Source organism: Gasterosteus aculeatus, chromosome 12 (assembly GCF_964276395.1).
Source record: "Gasterosteus aculeatus chromosome 12, fGasAcu3.hap1.1, whole genome shotgun sequence".
In the NCBI taxonomy this organism is placed as follows: Eukaryota; Metazoa; Chordata; class Actinopteri; order Perciformes; family Gasterosteidae; genus Gasterosteus; species Gasterosteus aculeatus.
Window position 1 is genome coordinate 17207874 of NC_135700.1, and position 26820 is coordinate 17234693.

General features: G+C 47.5%; 1 protein-coding gene across 1 annotated transcript; it reads right to left on the reverse strand.

Annotated features, from left to right (window-relative positions):
* Positions 1-278: 278 nt before the first annotated feature.
* Positions 279-26820, reverse strand: atosa (atos homolog A). Its single transcript, XM_040198519.2, has 12 exons — positions 25372-26820; positions 8927-9111; positions 8390-8586; positions 7259-7384; positions 5261-7085; positions 4268-4393; positions 3623-3711; positions 2713-2803; positions 2462-2620; positions 2179-2247; positions 1585-1778; positions 279-1461 (listed from the first exon to the last, which is right to left on the reverse strand). The coding sequence occupies exons 1-12, from the start codon at positions 25400-25402 to the stop codon at positions 1308-1310; spliced, it is 3246 nt and encodes a 1081-aa protein (XP_040054453.2). The 5' UTR covers positions 25403-26820; the 3' UTR covers positions 279-1307.

Consider the following 26820-nt stretch of genomic DNA (forward strand, 5'->3'; position numbering starts at 1 on the left):
TTCAGGACTCGAAGATGAATCAGTTTGTACACAAATCACATATTTTAAACGTTTTGTAACTTTGTTTTTCACTCCAAACTCAAGCCTGTTACTAATTGCAGCATATGTCTCCTTTTCTTTTTGTAATTCATCCAAGAACCCTTTTTCTAATAAAGTGCTGTTTGGAACCAAAAGCGCAGAATAACTTGTTTTTCTCCTTTGATTCCCTTGTTGATGTACGGAGATGATCTGGTGGGGAGCACAGTGGAAAAAAGAACACAAAGAGAGCGGCTATCAGATTGCTTTAGAAGATAGATATATATTTTTTGGATTTGAATAATAATATTGTCAAAAATACATACTATGGTATACAGCTTGCACTACATCATCTTAGCATGACAGACGTCACAAGTAGTAACTGAAATATTAATTTAAATATTAAATAAACTGATGGTAGGTGAATGTGTAAACACTATACTAAGATTACTCTTTCTATTGCAACACTTCCAATAAAGTGGTTCTTTAACAGTACAAAAGTATTAGAATATTACTATTTTCAGTTTCATTTCCAGTTATAATGAGAAGAAAAAAAATCCACAGTGCACGTTTGATGTTTTGCTGTGATGGAGCTTGATTGCTTGATGAACTTCTTCAGTGGTCCATGGCATGTTTTTCTCTTGGACGAGCGAAGGATGTTGCACCACGGTCAGCCAGCCGCCTCCTCTTCCATCCTCTGCTCCGAGCTCAGGAATCACAGGGTTTATTTTCAGGTCAATCAACCTGCTCTTCAAGGATGTCAAACTTTTTTTTTTTACCATTTGAGGCCCTTGTATTGAATTTATAACTAAATTACTTGCGACTGAACACTGATTCATCATGTTCAATAAAGGTCCAATTAACATTTTGATTTGAGTAGAGAAGCCTAACCACTGCTGAAATATTTTAAGTGTAACTGCTCCCTTGGACGATCACTGGGCTCTACTCTCCTGCCAGACGCTGGAGGGGACACACAAAACAGCAGGAAAAAAAAAAAAGACCAATCCTAGCCGGTAGAGCCTTCTTAACCAGAAGAGCCTGTTACCTACGACCCAACCTTTTAATGCAGGAAACAAAGCCGTTTCCAACCGTGCGCCCTTTTCAGTTCTGGGGACAGCGGGGATGGCACATGACATGTTGGGCACATGCCAGGTGAGTCTTGTTGACTGCAGTCTTTAAATTCTCTTTTAGAGCAGTTTATCTAGCCACGGGTTGCGTAAGGGTCTTTCGCTGGCATCAAGTTGCGATTGCAGTAGTTGGCGGCCCCGCTGGCGGGGGGACAGGGTTCAGTCTCAGCAGCGGGGAGAGAATGGTGTGTCAATGGGAGAGTCTGTGGTGGACTGGAGCTCGTAGGCGGCTCCACTGTCCACCTCCATGGACTTCCTGGAAAACAGCAGACGGATGTCTCTATGGAGGTAGATCTTCCCAGACTTGGAACTGTGGAACCTGGTGGAGGTCGGGGAAGGGACGAATGGCGGAGAGGAGAAATGAGGGATGAGAAACATCGGCAACCGTCGCTAGGTGTAGGCAGGTTTTGACGTGCGCTAGAGGAAATGGCAGCCGACTTACCTCAGATGAACGAGGTAGCGGAGGGTACGTCCCTGGCCGAGGAGCTTCCTGCTGCCGTGAGTGTTTGTGTCACGGCGGACGGGAACAGAGAAGGTCCTCTGGCGCAGGAAGGTCTGCTGTCCAGCTGGCATGGCTCGTAGGTCGTACATCACAACAAACATCTTCACCACTGTCTTGTTGGGATTGAATAAGGTCTGAAGGGTATAACAGGGAGAGCATGGGGGGGGGGGGGGGGGATTTACACAGGCTTGTAACCCTTTGTGACCTGACCTCATCCATCTATAACACAACCGAACCCTAGACGCTGTGCAAGACGCAGGAAATGCAAACCTTCGTATACACATCAGTCTTGTAATACATCAAATAATCATATAAAACCATTTACTTTAAATAAGAAAGTAGAAGCACCACAAAAGAATCAGGAAATGGGTCCTTAGATGATACAATTCCCTCAGTAACCACTAGGGGTGGCCCTTTCCCTTTGTTACTTGGTGAAATCTCTTCTTTGTTCTCAGCCATGTTTACACCGCGATGCACATATTTTATATAAACCCATTTCTACACCTGTGGGAAAAGAAGCGAAAGTTCCCTCACCACTTGAATGGTTCCTGATGGAGGTACACGGTAGCCCCTTTTCCCCAGGGACTCCAGATTGATCACGCCCTGTGACAAACACAGCAACTGTGTCACAAACAGGCGCACAAAGGTAATACACTACAGTGCTCATGCTCTCTCACACACACACACACACACACACACACACACACACACACACACACACACACACGTTTGCAGGTGCAGCTTTCAGCTCAAGGCTCAGTCAGACAGGCGGAGAAAGAGTATTATTGATTGACTAACTGGAAACAAATAATCTCACCATGTATGGAGAGGGAGCGTTGTCATCGGATACACTGTAGAAGGACACCTCCACAGGTAAGGTCATGTGACTGGGGCAGAAGGAGCCGCTGGCTCCGACCTCTGCTGTGAAACCCTCCACTAACCCTAAAGGCTCCAGGCGGTAGTTCAGCACGCACTCCTGGGGAAAACGCAGGTCAGAATTTTAATGACATTTGAGCGGTTCGTTTTACTCGTTGATTGTAATTGAATCACCGTGTGTGTTTGTTATACCTCAAAGTTCCCCAGCAGACTGAGACTAGCAGGTGGAGCGCTGGCACTGAACAGCTGCTCATCGGTGTACCCCTCTCTCTTCGCACCCACCCTGATGGGTTAAAAAAACACACACACACACTTGCTTTTATGGCCATATGCGTGAAGTAAAGAGAATACATAATGAATGATTAGTTCATTTCTTATTCAATTACAATTACTAAATTCAAGACAACAAATATTTATGGCGAACATGTCAATGACTTTTACCAGCCTGAGCCAAACTGAAAAGAACTTTCCTGGTCGCTAAAGTGTCTTCTATCAAAGGCAGCATTACATTACCACCCACATCTGCTGCGTGTAGGCGGTGCCATGAAGCCCTGTGCATGTGAGGCCTATTCACTTGTGTCTGCCATTTTGAGCAGAATGCGTGTGATTCTAGATGCAGCCACAGTTCAGCAGAGCTTCAGCAGGTGGCAGCGTGTCAGCAAAACACGGCTGACCTCGCCTTGCCACTCAGAACAACACTCTTTTTGTCTCGTCTCTCAACACGGGACAATACTTCTCAAACCGGCTGCTGACTCGAGGCTACGTCAGCGCGTTAGGGTTCAAACATCGTCGCAAACCTCTCAAATACAGATCCTAGTACAATGGCCCGAAGACTTTATATAGCTTGATTAATACTGGCGGTAAGACTAAAACGTGCCTTGCTTCCATTTACACATAGTAACAGTGGAGATGTTACATAGTGAGAAAAACAAGCTACAGGTGCAAAGTATGAGTAACTTGATCCAGATGGTACTATAACAAACAGACGACGTGGGAGGTAACGTTAAAAACAAAGCAAAACGTGTCTTTTTAACAGTTTTAACAAACTGCTTTGGAGTCCATTCACTAAAGTAGCAAAGATGCCAGGTCAGAAAATGCGCACCTTTTCCCGTAGGCCCAAGGCAAGCCCTTACAGCCGGCCAGAGAGGTGTCCAGATCAAAGCAGCCCGTTTGGTTCTTCCTCTGGGGAACCTGCAGCACACAAAAAGATTAACACAGATCAACTAGAGGACATGTACTGAAAACCTACGGCTCACACTTATATTGGCTGTTATATGTGAGGATGCGCCAGAGAAAAAAGCTGAGTTCGCGTGTTGGTGAGGCCGCGTGACACTGAGCGTCTGTGTGTAACTTTGGGTGTTTTAAAGGGCGATCAAAAGGCAGGAAACTGATGATCTAAGAGTGTGGTAATCTGACACATTTACTGAAGTTGATGAGCCCCAGATGATGTGTGATGATGTTAGTGTGGGTGTTGTTCTTGTGTACATTAAAAGCTCAGTGGTCCAGCAGCAGTAAAACCAGCTGCGAGGTACTTCAAAGGGTCTTTACGGCGAGCACTCAGGGGCTCACTTACACCGGTGAAAGTACGGTGATTAATGCTTCAGATGGCTGCAAAAAAAGTGTAGTGAATGTAGTGTTATGGCAAACAACTACCCGGAGACTGACAATGACTCAGTTCCCCTGTGTGTGTGTGTGTGTGTGTGTGTGTGTGTGTGTGTGTGTGTGTGTGTGTGTGTGTGTGTCTTACAGGGCTGGAGAGCAGAGGCAGGCCGGTACAGGGGTGGAAGGCTTTGGTCGCTGTCACATCCAAAGAGTGGCGATTCGGTTTCTTCCAGGTGTTACAGGGGCGAAGCGGAGAGGGGCTGTGATCTCGCTGGAGAACAGACAGATTAGGACACTTTGCAAGTAAACTTTATTCATCAAAATGGTGTCATCTTATATCCTAAAAAAAACCCCCGATATGTCTGTAGTGACCTAAAATTTCTCAAATTAAGCAACAGTACTTTCACAATATTTTATTTTCTGGAATGAGTCACTTATTTGACATTTATTAAATGTCAAATCAACTTTCAACAATCATTGCTAAATGTATGTACCTTTTCAGAATAAAACTAAAGATAATAGTTAATGGTTAGTTATTTAACAATTAATATGAGGGTAGCATCGGCGGCAACAAAATAAAAGTGTCACACACATTACATTACAGGTCACTTTTATCCAAAGCGACTTACATTGCATTTTTAACCCATGTCTTCTTACATTTTAGCCTGGGGAGCTATTGGGGGTTATGTGCTCAGGGACACTTCGACATGGGACATGAATCAGCCGCGGCTCAAACCGCCAACCTTGCGGTTCCCGGCGCACCCTCTCTACCCCTGTGCCACGTCAACCCACTCACATCACCCTCATAAAACCAAATCTACTCTTCAGTTTGTGTAATGATTAAACAAACAAGATATTACCCGTTGATTATGTGTGAGCTTAAGAGGTGGAGAGGGGTCAGAGAATTTCCTTATGGCCAAAGGTAGACCAGCTGTTTACTTGGGCTACGCTAAGCTAACCGGCTGCTGGACGTACCTAGCGCCACAATTACCGCACAAACATGAAAGTGGAATCGATCTTCCTTTCTCGGTAATAAAGCAAAAATAATGCAAAATATCCCAAGACCAATTCCTATTGTAATCATGCAGTTTAAAAATAATAATTAACAATGCCATCTATGCACAAACAATGTCCTTACCAGGACTGCAGAAGGGGGAGTCATGTCCGGACTGGAGGTGATGGAGCATCCAGACATGGAGGGCGCCTGGTTCTCATCCGCCTGGGCCGGTGCACAGATCTGCATCTCGCGCTGAAGCTGAGGCTGAGGCTGAGGCTTGATGTGGTTGTGGTTTATGTTACAGTTCGTGGCCGAGCCGGCATCATTGCAACTAAAGATCCGGGCATTCCTTGGGCTGTTCTCGACGGCGTGGGAGGCAGAAGGGGTTTCATGGCTGCTGGGGATCCTGATGGCGAGCTTTTCCTGCGGGGGAGTTCGTAAACGAGGACCAGCCCGGGCGCGGGGCTGGCCTTTGAATGAGGGTTCTTCAAGTGTAAAGTGAGCACCGTTTTGGGCCCTGGGAGAATGGCGTTCGGTCCCCGGTTCGCCCCGGGGCTCGTCTGTGCAAATGAGTGCGAGTGCGGCGGCGGAGCGAACGCCACCTCTGTGGGTTTCATGGCGGCCGGGCGCGTGGCCGTTGGGGGCAGCGTCCGGGGCTCGTGGGTCGCGCGTGACGGGCGAGTATGTGCGGACCGTGTGTGTGACTGTTGTTGTGTGCGTGTGGTGCAGAAGGCTGCCGCTCCTGCCGGGCCTCGGGGACAGAGAAGGGACGGACAGTCTCTCCTGGATGAGTCTAGCGATGTCTTGCACTGCCTGCGCGATCAGGGAGCCTTCGCTCTCCCTGTTCTTTTCCTCCTTCTTCTTCTTCTCTTTCTTATCCTGTGCGTCACTCGTCTCGGTCATTCTCAGCTTCCTGCATGCTGCAGGTTTAGGGGAGGAGCTCTCCCGTTTGCCAAAAGAGGCGTCGGTCATGGGCGTGTTGAAGGGGCTGGGCCACACACGTCCCACGGACTCGTAGGGCGGTACCTCAGGCTCTTTGGTCTTACTGGCAGTTACGTCGTCGGGGTTACTGCCCCACATGGCTTTGGGGGGGTGGTCAGAAGCGAAAAGGCCGTGGGGTAGTGGCGGCGCTGTGGGGTCGCAGAAGTTGAGCCTCTGTGCGATGCGGGCAATTACTTCCTGTCTCTCCTGTAGCAGCGAGCCAATCAGTGGGTTTGTTTCGTTTGCAGGCCTTGGGGAGGGGCAACGTGGCGGCTCAGCCAAGGAGAAGTTCTTAAAAGCTCTCAGGGGCTCAGGGACGGAGCTCTTTGACCAGTCACTGCCGTTGGTGCCAGAGCAATAATCCTCTACTGGCGTGGGCTCAGATGAACCATTCAGAGCCGAGTACAGCCACTTCCCGGCCTTGCTTGTGGGAAGTGCAGAGGGTGAGTGGGAGCGGGGCGGCGTGGGGGAGGGAGAGGACCTGTGGAACCGCGGGGAGCCTTGAAGTTGGGGGATGTTGACCTGCGGAAGCTCTCCATTCTGATATGTGTGGTCCTCGCCTGGCTCCGGACTCGTCTTGCTGTAAGGAGACGGAACAGCAGCGCGGGGAAGGCTATTAACGGGGATGTGGTTGATGGGTAGATTAGGAATGGGTAATCCATTGAGGGGAAAGCCAGACATGGAGTTTGAGCTCTTGCTGAATAGGCTAGAATTGTAAAGGAGGTCATCTTTCCTGGGGTCCTGGCTTTTTATGTGGGTGGGCAGGCCACCATGGCTGTTGGGGTTGAGGCTGGTGGTCTTGCTGTAAAGTGGAGGAAGGCCGGTGTGGATGCTGCAGGCCAGGGTGGGATAGGTGGGTTGGCGCGGCAGCGACTGGACACGAACTTGCAGGGCGACACTCTGGGAGACGTTCGGCACCGGGAAAATGTGTTCTGAAGGCGGCTGGGAGAACTGCCACACCAACTCCTCATCGGCAGCACTGATCCTGTTGGGCAGTCAGAGAGAGATTCAAATAAATTCAAGTTTAGGGAAGGTTCCAAACCAGAGATTGTTTTACTTCCTTTAAAAAATGAGAAATTACTGTTAGATCCCGTTTCCTGTAGTTTCCTGTAGCTTTAACAAGCAGAGGGGCAAAGTGATCATTAAGTGATGTCTGACCTGTACAGGATGTTTCTTGGGACGACACCATGGGAGGCGCTGAGCCAGGCGCTGAGCTGAGAGAAGAACACGTACGAGCGAATAGCCAACAGCAGCGTTTTCTCTTCAATGAAGCGATCGCCGCTCCTATTAGAAAGCGAGGGGGAAATGTGCCAGTATGACAGGTTAACCAGAAACCTGTTTCAATCATGTGCGTTTCCTGTTTTGAGATACTGACAAACTTCTATGGCTTAAAGTTCAACATTTGGATTTTTTACATTGTATACCCTTTACAGCAGGGGTCTCAAACTCAAATCAGCTGCGGGCCAGATGCAGCCCACTTCAACTGAACGCGGGCCAGACTAGCGTCCGAACGGCATGGTCGACAATAACACAACTTAACACTCACTTTCAAAAGCAGTCATTGAACCCCACCCTGGGGGATCGGTCCGAATGAGACTACAACACTAGTCCTCCTTTAACTCAGCGGGGGAGACCTAAGGTCATGTGACCGTGGAATTCCTTTATAGCCAAACGTGAAGTTACGTGAATCGAAGCTGCGTAGTAATGGACGGAGACGCTCGTCGGTGACGTCAGATGCTTCATGTGTTGTTAGTGTGAGTCGTAAAGCAAAACTTTATTAAACGAGCGATGCTAACGGTTAGTCACATGATCACCTGCGCGAAAGAGGGCAGGAAACTGAATTTCACCCTCCTGCTCTCTGCACCTCGGCCGACACACACGACCCGCCCCCCATGTCAGTCACATGCATGCCACGTTCACTGGACAAGCACACAGTAGGAAACCAGAACATCATAACATGTCCCACACAGCAGCTGACAGTGGGGTTACAGTATAAAACTTGCGGGCCGCACTAACATTACACTTTCATATTAAGGATGGGGCCACAAAATATCGTCCCGAGGGCCGCAATTGGCCCGCGGGCCGCGAGTTTGGGACCCCTGCTTTACAGCCTTCGTGTTTCAGCTATTGAAATGTTTTTCGAATTTATCAAAAACACAAAAAAAATATTTTTTTTGGACACAGCAGACTCTAAACCAAACACAGGGAAGCAGTGTCCTTGGGATCAGTACAACATCTCCTACTGCCCAGCATTACTTAATACTAAGACCATGTGTGTGTCAGACGTACTGTCTTGGAACTGGCTGCAGGGTCCATCTCTCCAGCAGCAAAGCATCTTGTTTGATGATCGGGTCGCTGATGGGGTCACTCGGGGGGCACTCGTCACCGTAGCAACAGTCTGGCAGGAGCATGACCTCGATCATGATGGGGATGCTGTTCCTCCAAAGCAGGATCACCTCGGAACGGGTGCGCCTCGCTTGCCGACACTGGACGGAGAGACACAGAAACACACGCGGACAAAGGTGGGGGGTTATTGTTCATTAGTGAATGTCAACACCTGGACCTTGAACTTCGGGACAAAGCAGATGGGACCCAGAAAGACTCAATTGGAGCTGAATTTCTCAGTGATTTTATATAGCTCACATCTCACTTGTGAAATAACCTACAAACCTGTAAGGTTTACAAATAATGTTGTTTGATTTATCAATGATCACTGATATCTAAAAAAAAGAAATAAAGACAATATATACAATGTGCATCCCATTTCAAAAGCGCCTAACATAAAAACACGCTTGTTCACGCTGGAGGTGTAGTAGAAAACGCTACCTGGGGCAGTTTGTCGCAGCACTCGTGCTTGTGAAGAGGCGGCATGGCCGACTGGGCCGGTGGACAGTGTAGCCCCTCTGTTCTGCCCTTCACCGAATGTTCCGGCGTCCTTCCTTCTGTGATGAGCAAGGTTAGGAACACCAGGAACTCCTCAGCGTCGTACTCGAAAAAATCCTCCGTTGCATCTGGTAAAAAACAGAAGGGGTCAGCAGCTCTTCCCAAATCACCCCACGTCTGAGCAGAGAACAAGGAACCAGGAGGAGGAGAGCAGCAGGTAAACTACTGCTGACTCGGGGTGGGGGGGCAATACAGATGCAATCAGAAAGACACCTGTATTGACAGGTATTCACCGCCATTTCCATCTGAATGGGGCTTTAACCGCACCAGATGCAGCTATTAAACTTTGGCTGGAACTACTTGTTTAGAGAAGGGGTGTGGGGGAAGGTGGTGGATGACACAACCTTTCCAGTTCGACCGCTTCAGAGGAATATATTTAGACCTGTGATGTCAGCTGAGCCGAGCGGTGAAGCCCCACGCTGTCCCGCCTATGCAGCACATACACAACGCTGACACCGCGCTCGCTGTCAAAACATACAAACAAACACAAACCAAACCAAACCAGAACAGTAAAGAGGAGAAACAGTGCAGTCATGCAGCGCCACCGATTGTGCCAGGGTGGGGTAGGGGGGGCCGGGCCAGCATGGTGACCAGGATCTTGCCGGACAGAGAGCGGAGTTAACGTTTGACCATTCAGGAACTGACTATGGTCTGGTGAAACTAGAGGGGAGACAAACAAGTTATACTTGTCTTGTTGATAAATTTGAATTCTGAGCCCCCACTGCTATTCACAATAACCCATTTTAGAGCGATTTCTCAAGGGGGAAGATGAGGGCTGTGTTATTAGGTCGCCAGTCAAATACGACTAAATTGCAGCTGTGGCTCCTCAATTTGTCCCCCGAGAACAAAACCAATAAAATCCCACTCCGTTTGTGGTTTAATTTAAGCCTAAAGATCTAAAGTAGGGTATTTTTAGCCCGATGTCGAGGCGCCTGTCTTGGCGCTCTCATCTCCTGCGCTCCTCCAGAGAAAGCTCACAGAATCCCGCAGGAGGTCAGCTGATGCACAGCAGCTCTGAGAACCACAGCTTTGCTTTCTTTAAAGCAAGCAAGAAGAAAAAAAAAACACACTCATGTGAAGAAGCTGCCTGCCGATGGTCTCGAGCCCTCCCTCTGCCTTTGTTTAAATCAGAGTCCAAACTAATTTAAATCAGGACACAATTACCTGAATTCTTTTCACATTTTAAACCATTTTGAGGATGTCAAGTCCTCACAAGACTAGAAGTACAAAATACACACGGAAACACACACCAGGCTGGCTAGATCACCGTCCTTGTCAGCTGGCTCTGCACAAGTGTGAGCGTATGCGTGTGTGTGCGCCCATATCGCAGCCATCCAGCCAGTCACGCACATTCCTCTCAGGGAACTCCTCCTACATGCCTTTGAGCTGCTGCTGCACGTGGAGAGAGGCGCAGTCCAACACAAAACATGAGGAGGGAGGAGAGGAGGAGAGGGAGGGGGTCTGTCAGCCAGCTGTACCCTTAATAAGTGCCAGCTGAAAGGGATGAAGGCTACATTCAGGGACAATCTCCTTCGTTCTTTGTGGGCTGGAATTGGAAAGGCTTGAACAAAGGGAGCAAGAGGCCTACAGGAACAGAATGTGCGATAAAGGTTGTGAGTCAAGGTCACAGAGTCCGTCAGCTTTACATTATGGTTGGATTGAATGTACTAGATATACAGCATAAAGGTTTTCCAGTTTGTACTGGGAAAGCCTATGGTTTCTAGTTGTGGTGGGACTTTGACGCAATAGGAAGGAGGCAAGAAAAGGGAAAGGAGACATTGGCGGATGAAGGAAAGTAAGTAAGGTTGTATACTACATATACCAACCCACGAACAAGGGCCCTTATTATGTGTGCAGAGACCGGGTTAAATAACTGCTTTCTAGGGAGGGTAAACCCCAGATAACAAATCACAAAAAACAACATACATGTACCACTGACAACATAGAGACGCACACAGCACCAAACATGTACACGTGCAGCGCAGGACAAAGGACTAGTGATGGAGGCTTTCATCAAGGGGCCCCGCCTTTAGATGAGAGCTGTCATTCTTTAGGGCGTCGTGCCTGAATAAAACATTCCTAAGAAGCCTACACACACGCACACACAAAGAAACACAGTCTAAATGGAAGCTGGGAGGTGATCAGGATGCAGGCTGAGAAGCAGGAAACCCTTCCATGGACATGAAAAGACAGCTGGGACCAAGTTTCATCCTTTTTAAAACAGCTTGGAACGATCAAAAGGAAAAAAATGAAGATTATTATCCATTACAGAGTTCTTTAGAGTCAAATCGATGGTACATAAAGTTAATATAATTTGGGAATTTATGTAACAATCCGGGTTGTTTACCAACCATTAAGCCTCACAAGCAGGGCTCAATGTTTAATCTTGCATTTTGCTTCCCTCCTCCTCCTCCTCCTCCTCCTCTTCACTGGAACATGACCAATTCCTTTCTGCCTCTCCACTCTTTAAAATGTGAAATATGTCTCTCAATCTATATTTGTACTATTTGAATTAATGTGTTGGAAATATTGATTTCCTCTTTCTGAACTATGTGGACATGTAATCCAGTCTCTTCATTTGCTTTTCAGAGCTGAGTGTAAAGTCCACTGGTATTGCATTGATTGAGGATCAGGTTTGGGTCCACTGTTTAAATTAGAGGCTCCGCTGATACATCCTGCAATACGGCGATCCAAACCAGAGTACGCCAAACACAACACAAACACAACGCTGCGCTGGTCGGACTCTTTTCAACGTGCGTGCGATCGGTCCTCCATCGCTCGATAAAATGTGATCTGAATTATGTAACAGGTTGGATTTAGGTTTAGGCGTCTTATTAATAGACCTGTGACCGCTTGCCACAGAGTCCAGCTGGAGTCCCGCCTACAGATCGGCTGGTTGGCCCCCCGCCTCTCCCACACACACACACACACACACACACACACACACACACACACACACACACACACACACACACACACACACACACACACACACACACACACACACACACACACACACACACACACACACACCTCTGCTTTCCCCGTGTCCTCGGGCCAAGAGATCAGAATAGTCATGTGGGATGGAAAAAGGCCTTCAGGGCGAGAGTGGCGCGGTCAGCCTTGGTAACACACAGTATTGTGTGAGTACATACTGACACACACACACACACACACACACACACACACACACTTATGGGTGATTCATCCTTACCCAAGACCCGTCAGAGAGGCAAATGAGTCAAACGTATACGCGCCGGGTCAAAACGGTTATGACAGCGATGAAGCTGGGGTTTAATACACGTTTAATACACGATGCTGCATTGCATTTCGCATGCTGTAGCGTGTTGATTTCAAACAGAGAGACAGATGGGAAGACGGACAGAAGGAGCGAGAGAGAGAGAGACAGGCACGCACTAAGTGGGAGACACGTTCATATAAGCCGAGCCATTATCTGTGCATCACTGCATGGTTGTTCGTCTTTCTACAGCAAACTCTGCTCTCTGCAAATGCAAATGCAAACACGCACACAAACACACACCCTGCTGTGTCCGTCATTCTTTTGTGACCACGTTTCATTCAAATGAAGCAGAGAGCACAGCTCAAGTCCAGCTTGTCTTCCCTCATTAGCGATGTCTGTGTGTGTGTGTGTGTGTGCGTGCGTTGGATGACGAGAGACGAAACCCAGCAGCAGGTGAGGGAAAAAGGGAGCCACAGATCAAGGCATTAGCCGGAACAAAACCACTGATGAGCTCACTGAAGGCCGGGCTTCTGGTTATCAAAGACTGAGCGTTATACACACACACACACACACACACACACACACACACACACACACACACACACACACACACACACACACACACACACACACACACACACACACAAAGACAAAGGGAGATATTATAATGCAGCGCAGCAACCTGGGAGAGACGAGCCGTACGTCAGAGGGAGAGCGATAGAAGGCCTACAAAGGCATCGGAAAAGACGGACGAGTAGTCAAAAGGGCAGACAGGGAAACATACAGACAGGAAGTCAGATTAACGACATTTACTGTCAAGTGAGTCTTGGGCGGAAGAATGTGAATTTGGTATTTTTATCAGCCGTGTTGACGTAGAATAGGGTGGTCAAATCCTGTACAAAATATACAAGCGTAATGTTCAAATCTATTGAAATGTGTGACAAACATAAAACAATTTAGAGACAAAGAGTGAAACACGAGCCCCGTTGAAATGGCAAAAACGGCTGAGAAAGTAAACAAACGAACAAACATGCCGAGTCCCCTTGAGAGGAATAAAAAAAGGTCAGAATAACTGGACCGTACAACGCGCACGGACACCAAGGGGAGCGTTGCGATTTTAGACTCGTCCGAGCCATTTGGAGTCCTTACTTGATTTTATTCAAGAAATCTACATTTTTCGTCGTGAGACCTGCAGACTCCAGATAAGCAGGCGGCCCGGAGGCTTTGCCGGGCCGCTCCAGAGAGCCGCGACGGCGTTCTGCTGAGCCCGCCAAGGTGTGTCGGCTTAACGCGCAACAATATCGGGCTCCTGCCGGACGGAACGTCACACGGAATGTTCACGGTTTCCTGCCCGACTGCAAATGGCTCACTCTGATGAGGCGCGGCGCCGGACAATCCCAACAGAGAACGAACGCATCGCAATAATCCTGACCTGGAGTCCGAGCTGCAACTAACAAAGCACTTCGAATCCAACTCACGAGATCATGTTCATCTCTGTGCACAAGTAGAGGGAGCAGAATCTCAAACTATTGTTATTCTAGCGCTTATTAAATATTCTGTTGCGTGGGATGGATCAAGGGCGGATGTAAGTGTGCATGCTCGTACGGTCTTGCCCTGATTGGAGCCCCGGCAGAAGTGTGTGGTTGTATTTGTCAAGTTATTCAATATGGTTTATATTTTGAAAGTGGAAAATAAGATTCTCATCAAGAAATGTGCTGCCCTAACATACGCAAAATTTTTATTCCATGATGCACTGAGACAGAATGGTAGACTATACTGAAAGTTCTTCTGTGCCAAACTCTTCACTGCAGCCCCCGGTGAGATAAATATAGACACAACTTCGTAGCTCTCCTTTTATGTTTCTCTCCGTGTCTGCGTTTTAAAAAAGAGCCTCGTTCTAACTATCACTAATTTTAGGTATTTGTGATGGTGCCAAAGTCGTACAGAAGGAGGGTGGGACTCTCCAGGGACCTCATCCTTCAATTCTGATTCAGAGGGTTAGAACGTGGTTATAAAATAATAATAGTCATCTGAGTGCAAAACACTCTCATCATCCCCGTGTCTATCTGCCATTTTAAAGACGCTGCATATTGATAAGAATTCTATATTTTAATTCAATATTAGTAAAAAATAGACAAATGGAAGGTTACATTTCCAACAAAATAAATTGGCCCGTCGCAGCGTAGTAAAAACACACAAAACAACAAAGAATCAGCATGTTCTGAGTCATTCCATATATAACAATAGGGGTGGGGGCAAAAAATTGATTTTTCGATTTCTCTCTAGAACGTTTCGGTCTCGATTCAGAAAAGTTAATAATCGGAATTAAAAAAAAAAAAGTCTGTCTCGCGCGAGATATTTGCTCCATCGCGGAGCGTGACCCTCCTCGCTCGCGAGGTTAGTCTCTGCTCGTGCTCGAAGGTGTTTAATACACGCTCGCTGTTTTTCTTTTTGACAGTACGGGGACGGAGCCAGTTGATGCATTCACACAACTATAGAAGCCCATTTCCGCACTAATATAAGGGGATAAAAAAATTATATAAAACGTCAAAACACAAACGCCCCCCTTCGGTAATCGTAGTGGACCGTAGATGACAACCAGCTACAACCATCATTTACCATCATTACCGGCACATTAGGAGCAATGCGTCCAGCTATCAGACTGGTCCGTCAGTCTGAATCTATCTTGCCAACTTTACCAAACTATGAAGGAGCCTGCGCATATCTTACCTCATTATTTTGATTTTCCAAAAAGTCGATCCGTATTGAAAGTTGGCAAGATATTCACAGATTTGGACTTTTTTCCGGTATTTTACAAATACGGACAGGTCTGAGACTAAGAGCAGCTTTTTCATCATTTAAAAGAAAAATGAATCGGTTTCATATTTTTTTTAGGCTACTTAAATGTTGTGTTGAAATGCAAGCTGCATTGGTTCTTGCGTTGTTGATAGAAAATCATATTTGTGACAAAGACTTTTTTTCTCTTATAAAAACATTAGAGAAGGTAATTCATCTCTTGATTTTCTTTAATTATCAAATAAAGTAGGAAGTGATTAGCAACCTCTGAGTAGCAAACTCAGATTTGAGAAAATTTATAAAATCGAGATGCATCGATAATTTGGAATCATTTTATAATCGCTAATCGGTTTAGAATCGAATCATTGACCTCTGAATCAAATCGTGAGGTGCCAAGAGATTCCCACCCCTATATAACAAGTTCTCCTTATTCACAGGTAAACGGTACAAATCCATCTGTTACAGGCATTGAGCTTTCAGCTCTTGTATTAAAATAAGGCTTTGAGGAAAACGTAGTGAAACAGTACATACAATGATAGATAGCCCAGGACAACGGATACATCCACCAGAGAATTTAGCTTGAAATGTCCAATTACTGGACACAGTGTCCTTCATTGCGTCAGTCTTGCATATACCTTTGACCCCCCCCCCCCCCCCCCCCCAATATGGAAGGTTACAAATAAGTGCAAGTGCAGCTTAAATGCTGTCACGTGCCATCCTGGGTTCCTCTGACTTCTATGCTCTTTAGTTACCAGGCTATTAGCAGAGCACAAATAGCTAATGGGTGATTTGGAAGTCACAAAGGAGCTACCCTAAAATCTGGAAGGCTGCGGGGTCGTCCGCTGTGTGGCCGTCCCTTGGCCCCTGAAAGCACGTGGCCAGTCCTCAAGTTCTCAAATGCACTGGTAGCAAAGCAGGTGGCAGATTCTCCGTGTCAGCAGCTCTGGACACGTTTCACCACCATAGGAATTGTTTGCAACGCTGTCTTTTCTGTTCCACAGCCAGTTCTGCACTCAGACTATATTTGGAGACCAGCTGAAGTGTCTCAAGGATTTCCACTGATTGCTTATATTTTCTTAAAAGCGCGCGTTCGTACCAATCTCTCCGCATTTCTATGACCACTTCACAAACGAGCCAGACAATCCTACAGGCCTAAAGAGAAGCGAGCGGTCGCATCTGTTCCCGGATGTGTGTAAACACGTAGCACAATCTGATCCAGCAGACTCTATAAAGGTTTGAGAATTCACACACACACACAACCATGCCGCATTTTCAGGAAAGGTTGTGCTTACATAACACTGTTTACAGATGTTCTGTCGGGCATTTTGCTAGTTCCCACAACATGTTGTCCTTGAGTCAAAGCACACTGAAAGCTACAGATGGACAAAGCCTGAAATGCCGTGCTTCTTACCAGCGTATCTTCCAGATGGACGTTGCAGCTTCATTGAAAATGCCGATAGCTGCGAGGTAAGGTGGCTACTGCTAATGTCGTGTCTTTTCATCATCATCTTCCTCGTAATGTTGTCGAACGGCAGGAGAAATACGTCAATAACCAGTATGACACCAGATCAAGGACACTTGATGTCCTATTTTTGCAGTCGAGTGAGGCAGCCGCCTTGACTTAAGGCATATTGTGTCTTTCACCTACCGTGTTGAAAACATGGAGGCAGGCAAGTGATGCTTGTGGGTTTGACTGAATTATGAGTTTGATTAGTTACAGCTGATGGCCTAGATATTTGAGATTATAATGAAAGAAGTTGAGACTTTGCTCAGCAAGTCCATTAAGCACAAGCCAATGTGATACTACCAGAGTTATAGTGTACCATGAATATGCAAGCGGTGGGATTAAGGATTTAAGACACAATCAACGGAGCCCCGTAGCAAACCAATACAGCATCACTTGTCCTTTTTAAGTCCTCACACAAAAGGAGGTGACGCGGCGAAGGGAAAGGGATGCACGGCCTGGCTCAACACTTGTTACCGGTGTTACCGGGGCAACAGAGACATTGTCTTAAACAATCCTGTCACGGTGATTAAAGAGTGTCTGTGTGCAGGAATGAGAGTCTTTGTGTGAGACACCGAGCTGCACCTTGACAACAAAGTGTCCGCAGACAATTAATGCTCGTCTTATGCTCCATTGGGTGTGTGTGTGTGTGAGAGAGACACACACGTTGGGATATTTATCCTATCATACTTGCTTTGCCCAGTCTGTGAAGGCGTGTGTGTGTGTGTGTGCGTTACCGTAAGTGTGTCTCAGTGTTTACATCGCTCTTGTGTCCTTTGTTCTCCCTCTCCATGTCGAAGCAGCAGTTGGACCACTGCTAAATAACAAATTGTAACGGCCGGGTCAGCTGCGTTTCCATTGCATCTCATAACATGTCACTGCCAGCTCACCTTTTCCGGCCTTTGTCGGCCTCGAGTTGAAACATAAAAAAAAACAACTGGCGGTGTCGGGAAACCGCCATTTAAAAAAATGGTTTGGTTCACTGGTGAAGAGAAGAGAAGATCCAGATCCAGTTTGATGGGTGTTGTTCAAATGACCGCTTAAAGACCAGGTGACCCTGACATTTTGTAAATCCTACTTTTAAGGCTATCAACATGTCTCATCAGTAAACTAAGGCCTTCGTCTGTCAACCACTACTTGTTATAGTCAGGGTTCCCAGAACATTTCCCGTTTCCTTCCCACTTCATTATGTGAAATGGGACACTTCTAAATCTACACACATAAGATGTGTGTCCTCCCACTCTCTGGCACAAAGGGGCAGATTCACAGCCCCCCGTGGCAACAGGCCCCGATTGGCTGAGAGGGGTTAGCTCAATTCCAGCTGACATTATTCTCCCACTGCCAAAAAACAAACACACACTCCACCCGGACGGACCCACTGCCTTGCCCGCTCTCTCCGACACACATCATTGTCAGCGCCACGGAGGAAGCCGTTGTTGAGGAACTGAGAAACCGGCACAAAGGATTGAAGTCACACGGTAAACACGCCCTGAGCCTGTGGAAAAAACGTTTCATCTCGAGACACACGCAGCAGAAAACAGACAAAAAAGGTCATTTTAAGGGTTTCTCTCTGACCCGGGACCTGATTTCAAAGTTCTGGACATGGTCCTGGTTTCACTGTTCTGAAATAAGACCGGATAGTGTAGCACACCTCAACTTAGTAAGACATTAATTTCAAACAAACAATTCTCCGAGTTAACTTTTGCACACACATCCTCACTAAAATCACATGTGCTGTCTGGCTTTATTACAGCATTAGGACATTTTTTGTATCACAACAGCTCAGAAACAATGGCCGCCTGTCCCGGTTAGCTAACAGTGGCGGGAAGAGTTCCTGATTGTGTTGCAACTACTCATGCACGCCTTCAACCAGGCCGCTTACAATGTTGGTAACCTGTAAACTCTTTGCCAACTACTGAGCAAAAAAAAAAAAAAAAAAACCACACTCGCTGAGACATTTTAGGTGAGGGAAATATTTACAGTACGCTTGTGAGAGAAGTACCCAAAGTCCCTATTTTTCAGATGAGCTGCTTGCCAGCTGAGAGAAGAGGGCCCGTCGCACCGGGAAGCTTCGAGGTGCGAAAGCATTTGGCTGAGTAAATGTCAAGCTCAGAGAAGCTGAAAAGAATGGTATGTGCTGTAAAAAAGAGATTTTTAAGAAAATACCCATGAATACGTGATGAGGTCGGCATGTTAGTGGCTAAAGAGGACTTAAGCGCATGTGTGACATTTACTTCCAGAAAAACAGTTCATCTTGCTCTTCCTTAAATGCCAGAAAATGGATCTTCAGACGCAGCGACCTCAGAGTTGTTGTTTTCTCCACGGTGACCTTTTTGACCTCATGCAGTTAGGCCCCCTAAGCTCCTGTTTTTCAGGCAAGAGGGGCCCTCTGCAAACCTACTGTCTAACACCTGTATGCATTATGCCATGGAGGGAGTACGCGGTACTTTAAGGTGGACAAAGTGGAAATGACTAAAGAGAGCCAAGTCCTGTTTAAGATAAGGCTTAACAATAAATTACAAACTTTCACATTTTACTTTGATATAAATGACACAAAAGTTATGTGTGCACATCCCAATTGTATGCACAAGAAGGTAAAAATAACATCAGGATGTCTTTATCAGAATAAACATTCCCCCCCAAATAATGAAACGCTCCACTCCTTTTTACACTGCGGCCCACTTAAATTTAACCGCGTGTGTCGACAAAAAGTCTCCGTGACCAATTCCGGTCTCCCATCGTGGCAACAACGGACACCAAATCCTTCTAGAGCGGTTTCCATTTCAGCAGTCTGACGGATGGTATCTACGGGACACTGGGGCAGTAGGACGAACCCCTCTGTAACCAAAAGCCGCCCTGTCCAACGTGGACGCACAGGCATTTGTCCTCCCCTGTGCAGCCCGGGCCAATTTCTAGAAAGGCAAGTCCAAATTGAGCAACCCGAGCCGCACAAAAAGTGTGTTAGTCTTGGCAAAAGCGAAGGGGGCTACCGACTGGAATTAACCGCTCCGGACAATAAAATGAATAAATAAATAAATAAATAAGCAAGCACCCGGCCAAAGTCTTCTTGAGACTTGATGAAATAACATTAGCATATCCTTGTACTGAATGATTAATCCGCCACAAAAAGGCCATCCTACCTGCTTGTTTGTTCCACTTCTCCCCTTTCATTAGAGGGCAGCGATACATGTATGTATCAGTTGGAACTACATGTTCTTCCAAATAAAAATCAAACAAAAACACAACGCTTCAAAAAACAGCAAGTAAAAAGGAAAAAAAAAAAAAAGAGTAAACAGAACAGACCAACTGGCAGCTGGCTTGTTGAGCATGAATCCATACTGGGGGGGCAGGTTGGGGGTTGCGTCAATTAATATTGAGGCCCGTTCGCCTGAAAGCAACGAGATGAGACAAGAAGGACAAGGGATCGTTGTGAGGGGTCTCAAATTAAGTCAATCTCACAATGTTGTTAATAAGCAATGTGCTTAACGTCTCCACAATGAGGCCCCGAGGTGCTCTCCGTAAACACAGACTTGGGAGGTTGTGTGTGTGTGTGTAAACATGGTTGTGTTACTTTAAAGGAACGGTTCCCATTAGAGACAGATCAGGTAAAGCTCCATGGATAGGATTTTGGTCTTGGTTTATCGGTATTGGTGATTCTTTAGTACCGAACCACAAGAGTACATTGTCAACGAACCCTGAAACCAGTTAAGCGTGTGTGTGCGTGTGTGTCCACTCTGGTGCACGGACCTGATTTTAAGTGCTGGCATGCGTATCACTCTGTAACCAAAGACGTCTGGTGTCTGGTAACGGGCCATAGAAGCTGGAAAGGAGTCAACCCTCTTCTAAGTCATCTCTGCCAATGTGGGTGCATTCACCCCAGGGAGAACATGTTGGCACTGCAGGGCGTACGGGAGATAAATTAAAAAAATAAAGATAAAAAAGATAAATAAAAGTAGAAATAGTTATTTAATAAATATTCAATAGGCTATTAAATAGCATTATCCTAAAAACCCAGCGTCTCCCCCATACCAGGATGGTTTGACCCAACCTGGCACACGCCACCTGTCAATCACCGCCGCCCTGAAAACTCAAACAATGCCGTCGTGGTGAAGCGCAGCAGCAACGGTGCCGAGAACACGGAGGGACGAGGGCCAAAGGAGGCGAATCCAGAGCCGGAAAAATTCCATCAGTATTCAGAAAAATATGTTTTAATAGAATTTACCGCCATGTGTTGCCACCCACCCAAAGCTTTGTGTCTGACGGTTTAATAAATCAGACAGTGATGCCACAACGCCTGTGTATTACATCTTTTTTTCTCTGTGCTGGATAGGTGGTACTCGTATTAATAATATTTCACAGAGCGAAAAAAGGGTCGAGAACCACTGGTATAGACTGTCAATATCAACATTAGCCAGTGACCGACAGGGAAACAGTTTCTTTAACTAATTTAAGGGAAATGCTGGCGCCATTGTGTGATTACGAATGCCACCGAGAGCTAATGTTCACTAATGCCTTCATCAATACAGCAAATCAATGAACACCAAGACATCTGTCATTAGTCATCCAAGCTCTAGTTCTGTCGACATACGATGAGCAGGTAGCATCGGTCGAGCTGAATACTATCACAGGACAGGAGAGAAAAAGGGAGGAGGGGAGACGACCAGCGTAGCGACGGTTGAGAAAGCTGAACAATTATATTCAAGCTGGTAATTGGTTGAGTATTTTCTTGTTTCATTGCTTTGTCATTTGGTCAAAATATCAGAAAATGTTCTGTGTTTTCCAACGATAGCGTCGACGAATATCTTACGGGTCAAAGATATTTAGTTCACAGTCATTGTGGAGTTACCAGAAATACACACGTTTCTGAAGCTGGAACCTTTTTCTTGGGAAAACTATCCATTTTACATTACACGTTAATTTAGTAGTGGACAACGAATTGATTAATTGCTACTCTATCAGCGAGAGAGTCATGAATGAGAGTCATTGGAGACAAAGTCATTATACTAAAGGTTTCTACTTTTTGGCTACTTCATTCACAGCCACAGATGATAAAGATACATAAACAGAGAAAAAACATAACTTGCCAAAAACTGAAAAAGGAAAAAAGTCACAGAAATACCCCCAAAAAGAGACATTGACATCGGCCCCCACCTCTACACCACCCCTACCAGGCGAGAAAACCACCAGGTCCAGATGGCTCTTCCTGTTCCAGCAGAGCTGGCCGCTGGTTGGCCACGAGAAGCCACAGGGAGGGGGGGGGGGGATGTGACGATCGCACCGGCAATGACGACATCACTGGCTCAGTGGCACCCTGGCAGCAGAAACGCGACCCATGCTGCTACGCCCAGCTTTAGCCGGTCCGGCGCTAATTCCGGGTGGTGTATTTCCGTGTGTCCGCACAGCCTGTTAACGCCGAGCCTTAATGCAGGCTGGCTGTGAAGCTGTGAACAGTGCACCGGTGTCCTTGTCCTGATACAGGGTTCTAGCTTTACGTAAAGACCCTTGCTGGACTGGGAGGACTGGGCGCCCGCTCCAATAGAGCGGCTTGGCCGGGCTACTTACAGTCAAACCTGCCACAACAGCTTGGATTTAGGCCGATTACTCCAGTAACTCACAGCTGAATGCCGTCCCCAGTGCTGGTACTCATTGCGAAAGGCAGCTTTCAGCCTTGCTAAACAATGGAGGGGGTGGGGGGGGGTCCAATATCCATGTTCAGTGCAGCTGGGTCAGCAAACAGATGCGGTGTGGTATTGAAAAGGCGACGTGGTGAAACGCTCATGTTGACTCAAATGAGTTGATGGACCATTGCTTATGCGTGAAGAGGAGTATCCTCAAGTGAGAAAACAAACTGAATCGCACACAACGTTTCAATGTCTCAGATTCTGTGTTTAGTGTCCGCTTGTCATACTTGTTACAGGTAATAAAAAAATAAAAGAGACCCCCCCCAGTAAATAAAAGAGTCAATAAAGACATGGAGCGGGGGGTTAGAGTTGAACGGTGTGAGAGCACCTGTCCTGGCGGCCTCCTGCTTCGGGATACATCACCGAAGAGGACGGGGACACGGCAGAAAACAGGTGCTGAGCAGGACAACTGTGTACGTCGCTCTGCTTTACAAGACCCCCTTTTAGAGTGAACTCATTTAGCGTATTTCGGGAATGTTGTGTTTAAATGTACGGCCTTCTAATCAAATTGTAACCACGCACTGAACGTCAAAAGTAAGAGAATTTGCCATCACCACCAAAAATTGAAATTAAAATTACAAACCTCTACATACTTAAAACGGAAGTTTGCACACGGCCAACATTGTCAGCTTGATAAAGTACTTTGACCCACCAGATAACTCATCACATGTCACAATGAATGCATTTGATAAATGCTTGCTCTTTCTCTCTTTTTATATTATTTCAGTCATTTTCCCTAAATTCCCAAGGAAAAGTGAATATTCCTGGAATCTTGCAGCCCTATGCTCGGACATCCCAGGGCAGCTGTAATCTGTCTGAGCACACGCCAGAAGGCAGGCGGTGGAGTAAAGTGGATGAAGGGCGGAGGGGGGTATCCTACTCCTCCTTAAAGGACTAATGACTTTAAACAGGAAGCAGCGCCATACAAAAAACACCAAAACGAGATTGCAGCCAGCGGGAGCAGAGCGCAGAGGCCGGCTGAGTCCTTCCAACACGAGGCCGTCTCCAGTCATCTCCGTGTACAATGAGTAACAAAGAGAAGGGGCGCTGTGGTGGAGGAAGCACGCAGATGCCATTCTTAGCGCTTTGCTCATAAATTGCGCCATATGACCTCATAACCATCATCCGACACAACGTCTTTTACCTGTAACGTCCGCTTCAGCGTGGCGGTTGCTCAACATGTGGGGAACGGGAACACACAATTACGCCTTTAAGGATGCAAATGAAACTCAGCTTCACTTCAGCTGAAAGCAGATAGAAACCCGATACGGCAAGGCGTGTTTTCCCCTGACTGGGAGTACACGGATCGGCCCGTTATGGGACCTGTAAACGCTGTCGGGTGAGCCACACGGGTCGAGCGTACATCCACCCGCACGTACTCACACGCAGACACGCCATCCTGACTCATAGGGGAGGTAAGAGAAGGGGGTGGGGGGGGTCAGAAGACTTGTTTGAGTGGCTCACAAAGAGATGAAGAAAACTATGCGTTTAAAGTTTAAACTCTTTGTTGTCATCGGGAGCTGCCGCTGCTCTTACCGATTCATGGACTGAGTTCCCCACCGATTCTGGCCCCCCGTCTTTGTTTTTCAGTTTCATGCGTGTACTTATCTCTTTCGTCTGTGTCTAGGAAAAACAAAAGGCTGTGAATGCTGTGGCAGCAGCGACTAAGAAACCTCATTTGGACCGCTCACATCAGCCTGATCTGGGATCTGTTCATCGAGGTCAACATCAGCACATACATGTCCCCTCTGGGGGTGTTAAGAGATTAAACTAAAGTCGCGCCGTTGGTCTCGGCAGTGACTGAATCTACCATCTCGACACCCACCCAGGAGCCATGGCTCGACTTTCACATCCACCTGATCGGGAGGCCGAAGCCATTGACACTTGTTGCAGGAGTTTCGGTGCAAGACGCACACGTCTGGACTTGTTCGCCTCCCCCTTCAAACTCAATACGGCCGGGATCTCCTCGGCACCCTGGATCCAGCACCAGAGCCGCTAGACCGTCTGCCCTGTGCTCAACTTGACTTTGCTGTGGTCCGCGCCACCCGGTGAACGGCATCTCGGTAGTAATGGTCAACTCCTCTCTGTTTGTGGCCGACACGAGGACGGCACATATTTGGTTGTAAAGCAATCTCGGTGTTGTCCCAACAAATCTTACCACGTGATACAGAAGTGCTGCCGTCCACTGCTGACCCAGCACGCCGTGTTGCATTATTAGTCTATAATTACACTGTATACAGTGTCAGTCATCGTGCCCTTTATGCCGGCGAGTCAACATCAGACCGAGAGGAGAAGTCTTGGCCCATGTAAGGGGACGTGGGCCTTGTGGACTCTCGTTACAAGCGCATTGTGTTTTGAGGAAGATCACACACCGGCCAGGCAGCAGGAAGCTTGTGGTTGCGTAACTTACGAAAAATACCTTCTACGACTATCACACTATCCCCGATTGACTGCAGCTAATCTCGTCATGCCAAAGAACAATGGCCCTCCACTTCGCTTCCAAGTAGGGCGCTGTCGTGTTGTTGACAACTGGCCGAGTCAGTTGCTGTACCACGGATGGCATTGTGTACACTCAAAGCACAAAATGTATGACAACACTCAAAACAACACCATTGGGGAAAAACAAACCAGGGTGTCCCCTCTGTCCCTGTTTTACCTCTTGCTGCAGACACAGCGGCGTGTGAACAGGTTGCAGAGCATACGGCAAGAGCCCGATGTCCACAACAGGGTGGGCGTCAAGAGCACTCTGCAGCAGCCTCGTGCAAAACAGACTGTCAATACAAGGGAGACAACGTTTGCCAGAGGATCTTGCAGGTTTACATGTTGATGGGGACGGAATGGGAGGGCGGACACAGCTGTCAATTGTGTTTCCAATCCCCCCCCCCCCCCAAAAAAAACAGAGCAGCAAGTGTGTATTGGCTGCACACGGCATTGTTTAGTTCGGGGGGCTTGTGAATCCCCATAACCAGTGATACCCTGGGGTATCATTACCTGATGGTGGGTACAGTGAGTCCCCCTGAAGAAGCTGGAAACGAACAGCTTGCCCACCCACCTGAGGGGGCGGGGGCGGGGGGTCCTCTCTACACGTGTCTGCTGCTCCACTTACCTCTCTCCGACTTCATGTTGTTCAGTGTCATCAGGTGGCCTTCTTCGGGTCTCTCTTGTTGGGTCTTCTCGGTCGCCTCTCTCGCCCCCAAGCCTCCTCCCTCCCTCCTCCTTCTCCTCCCCCCCACCTTGTGACGGAGACCTGCTGCGTTAGCTAAGCAATGATATCAGCTTCGACGCCAGTGTGTGCGCGTGTCCGTGCCAGCTTTTGCCCATACCCACCGCCACCCCTCCACGCGCACACACGCACCTTCCTTCCTTCCCCACCACCTATCCAACAACAGAGCATCGCCCTCTTAGCATGCTTCTACTGTGCGCTGCCATCGAGTCGTCCGGCTGACTCGCACAAAGACCGCTGATTAGCCGATTAGCGTTCAGGTGACGGAGTGCTTGAAGTAAGCGAGCTGGCTCCTTTGATTCCACCCAACTAAAACACGCTCTCCCCCCCTCCACCTCCCTGTCTCTCTCTCTCTCTCTGTCTGTCTCTCTGTCGTCTCTTCAACTGGGACAACGAGTTGTCTGCAGCGCGAGCTAGACAGCAAACAACGAGCCACGAACTTAAGTGTCGCTATTTGGTTAAAGCGTCTGCTGGTGACGTCGTCGACCGCTCAAACATCCCAAGATGCAGCGCAGGTCGCCACAGCCGAGCTGAAAATAGCAACCCCGCAATTGTTTTTCTTTCTCTTTGTCTTTTTGTTGTTGTTGTTGTTGCTACGACGAGAACATATTCAGCGCATCATTCCCCACACGAACAAAAAAAAAAAGAGTAAAGCGATGATATCACACGGATAGGATACCCACTCTATCCATGCCCAGCCATCGGTTAGTTTCCATTTAGTTAACGTTACAAACGCCACCTGTGCTGACTTCCTTTTGCGAGCTTCATTACAACTTTTTTTTCTCCAAAGCAACAACAAACAGCTCCGAACTCCACTCCGCCACGTTCTTTTCTCCTCTTCGCCCCTCTCGAGCCTACTGGGTAGCAGATGCTAATCTCCTCGCTGACAGACCAGTTGACTGCTGAGACTACACCAAGAGTTCGATACTGACGTTATTCGGACGGCATGTAGTTAAATGAAAGGAGCAGATAGTCGTCCCGGGTCGTGATGCTCGCAATCTGCTGCCTCCCCCACCTCCCTTACTTCCCTCTCGCTCTCTTTCTCTCTCTCCCTCCTGCTGCTTGTCAAAACAGATCAGCGCAGCTCTAGTCACGTGTCCCAACAACAGAGCCCATCGTCACTTCCCTCTGTGCCGCGGGAGCCTCGCGTGAACTCGCAGCCATAGCAACCGCAAAGTTACGGGTGGTACCGAAAAAAAAGCTCGCCAGGGAAAGACACGCTGCGCCTGTTGAGAACAAGACTACAAATGACCCCCCCACCCACACACACACACACACTCCCCCGGGTGTCTTTCCTTGCGGTTGTGTGACGTTCCTGCTCGGTGGGTTCGT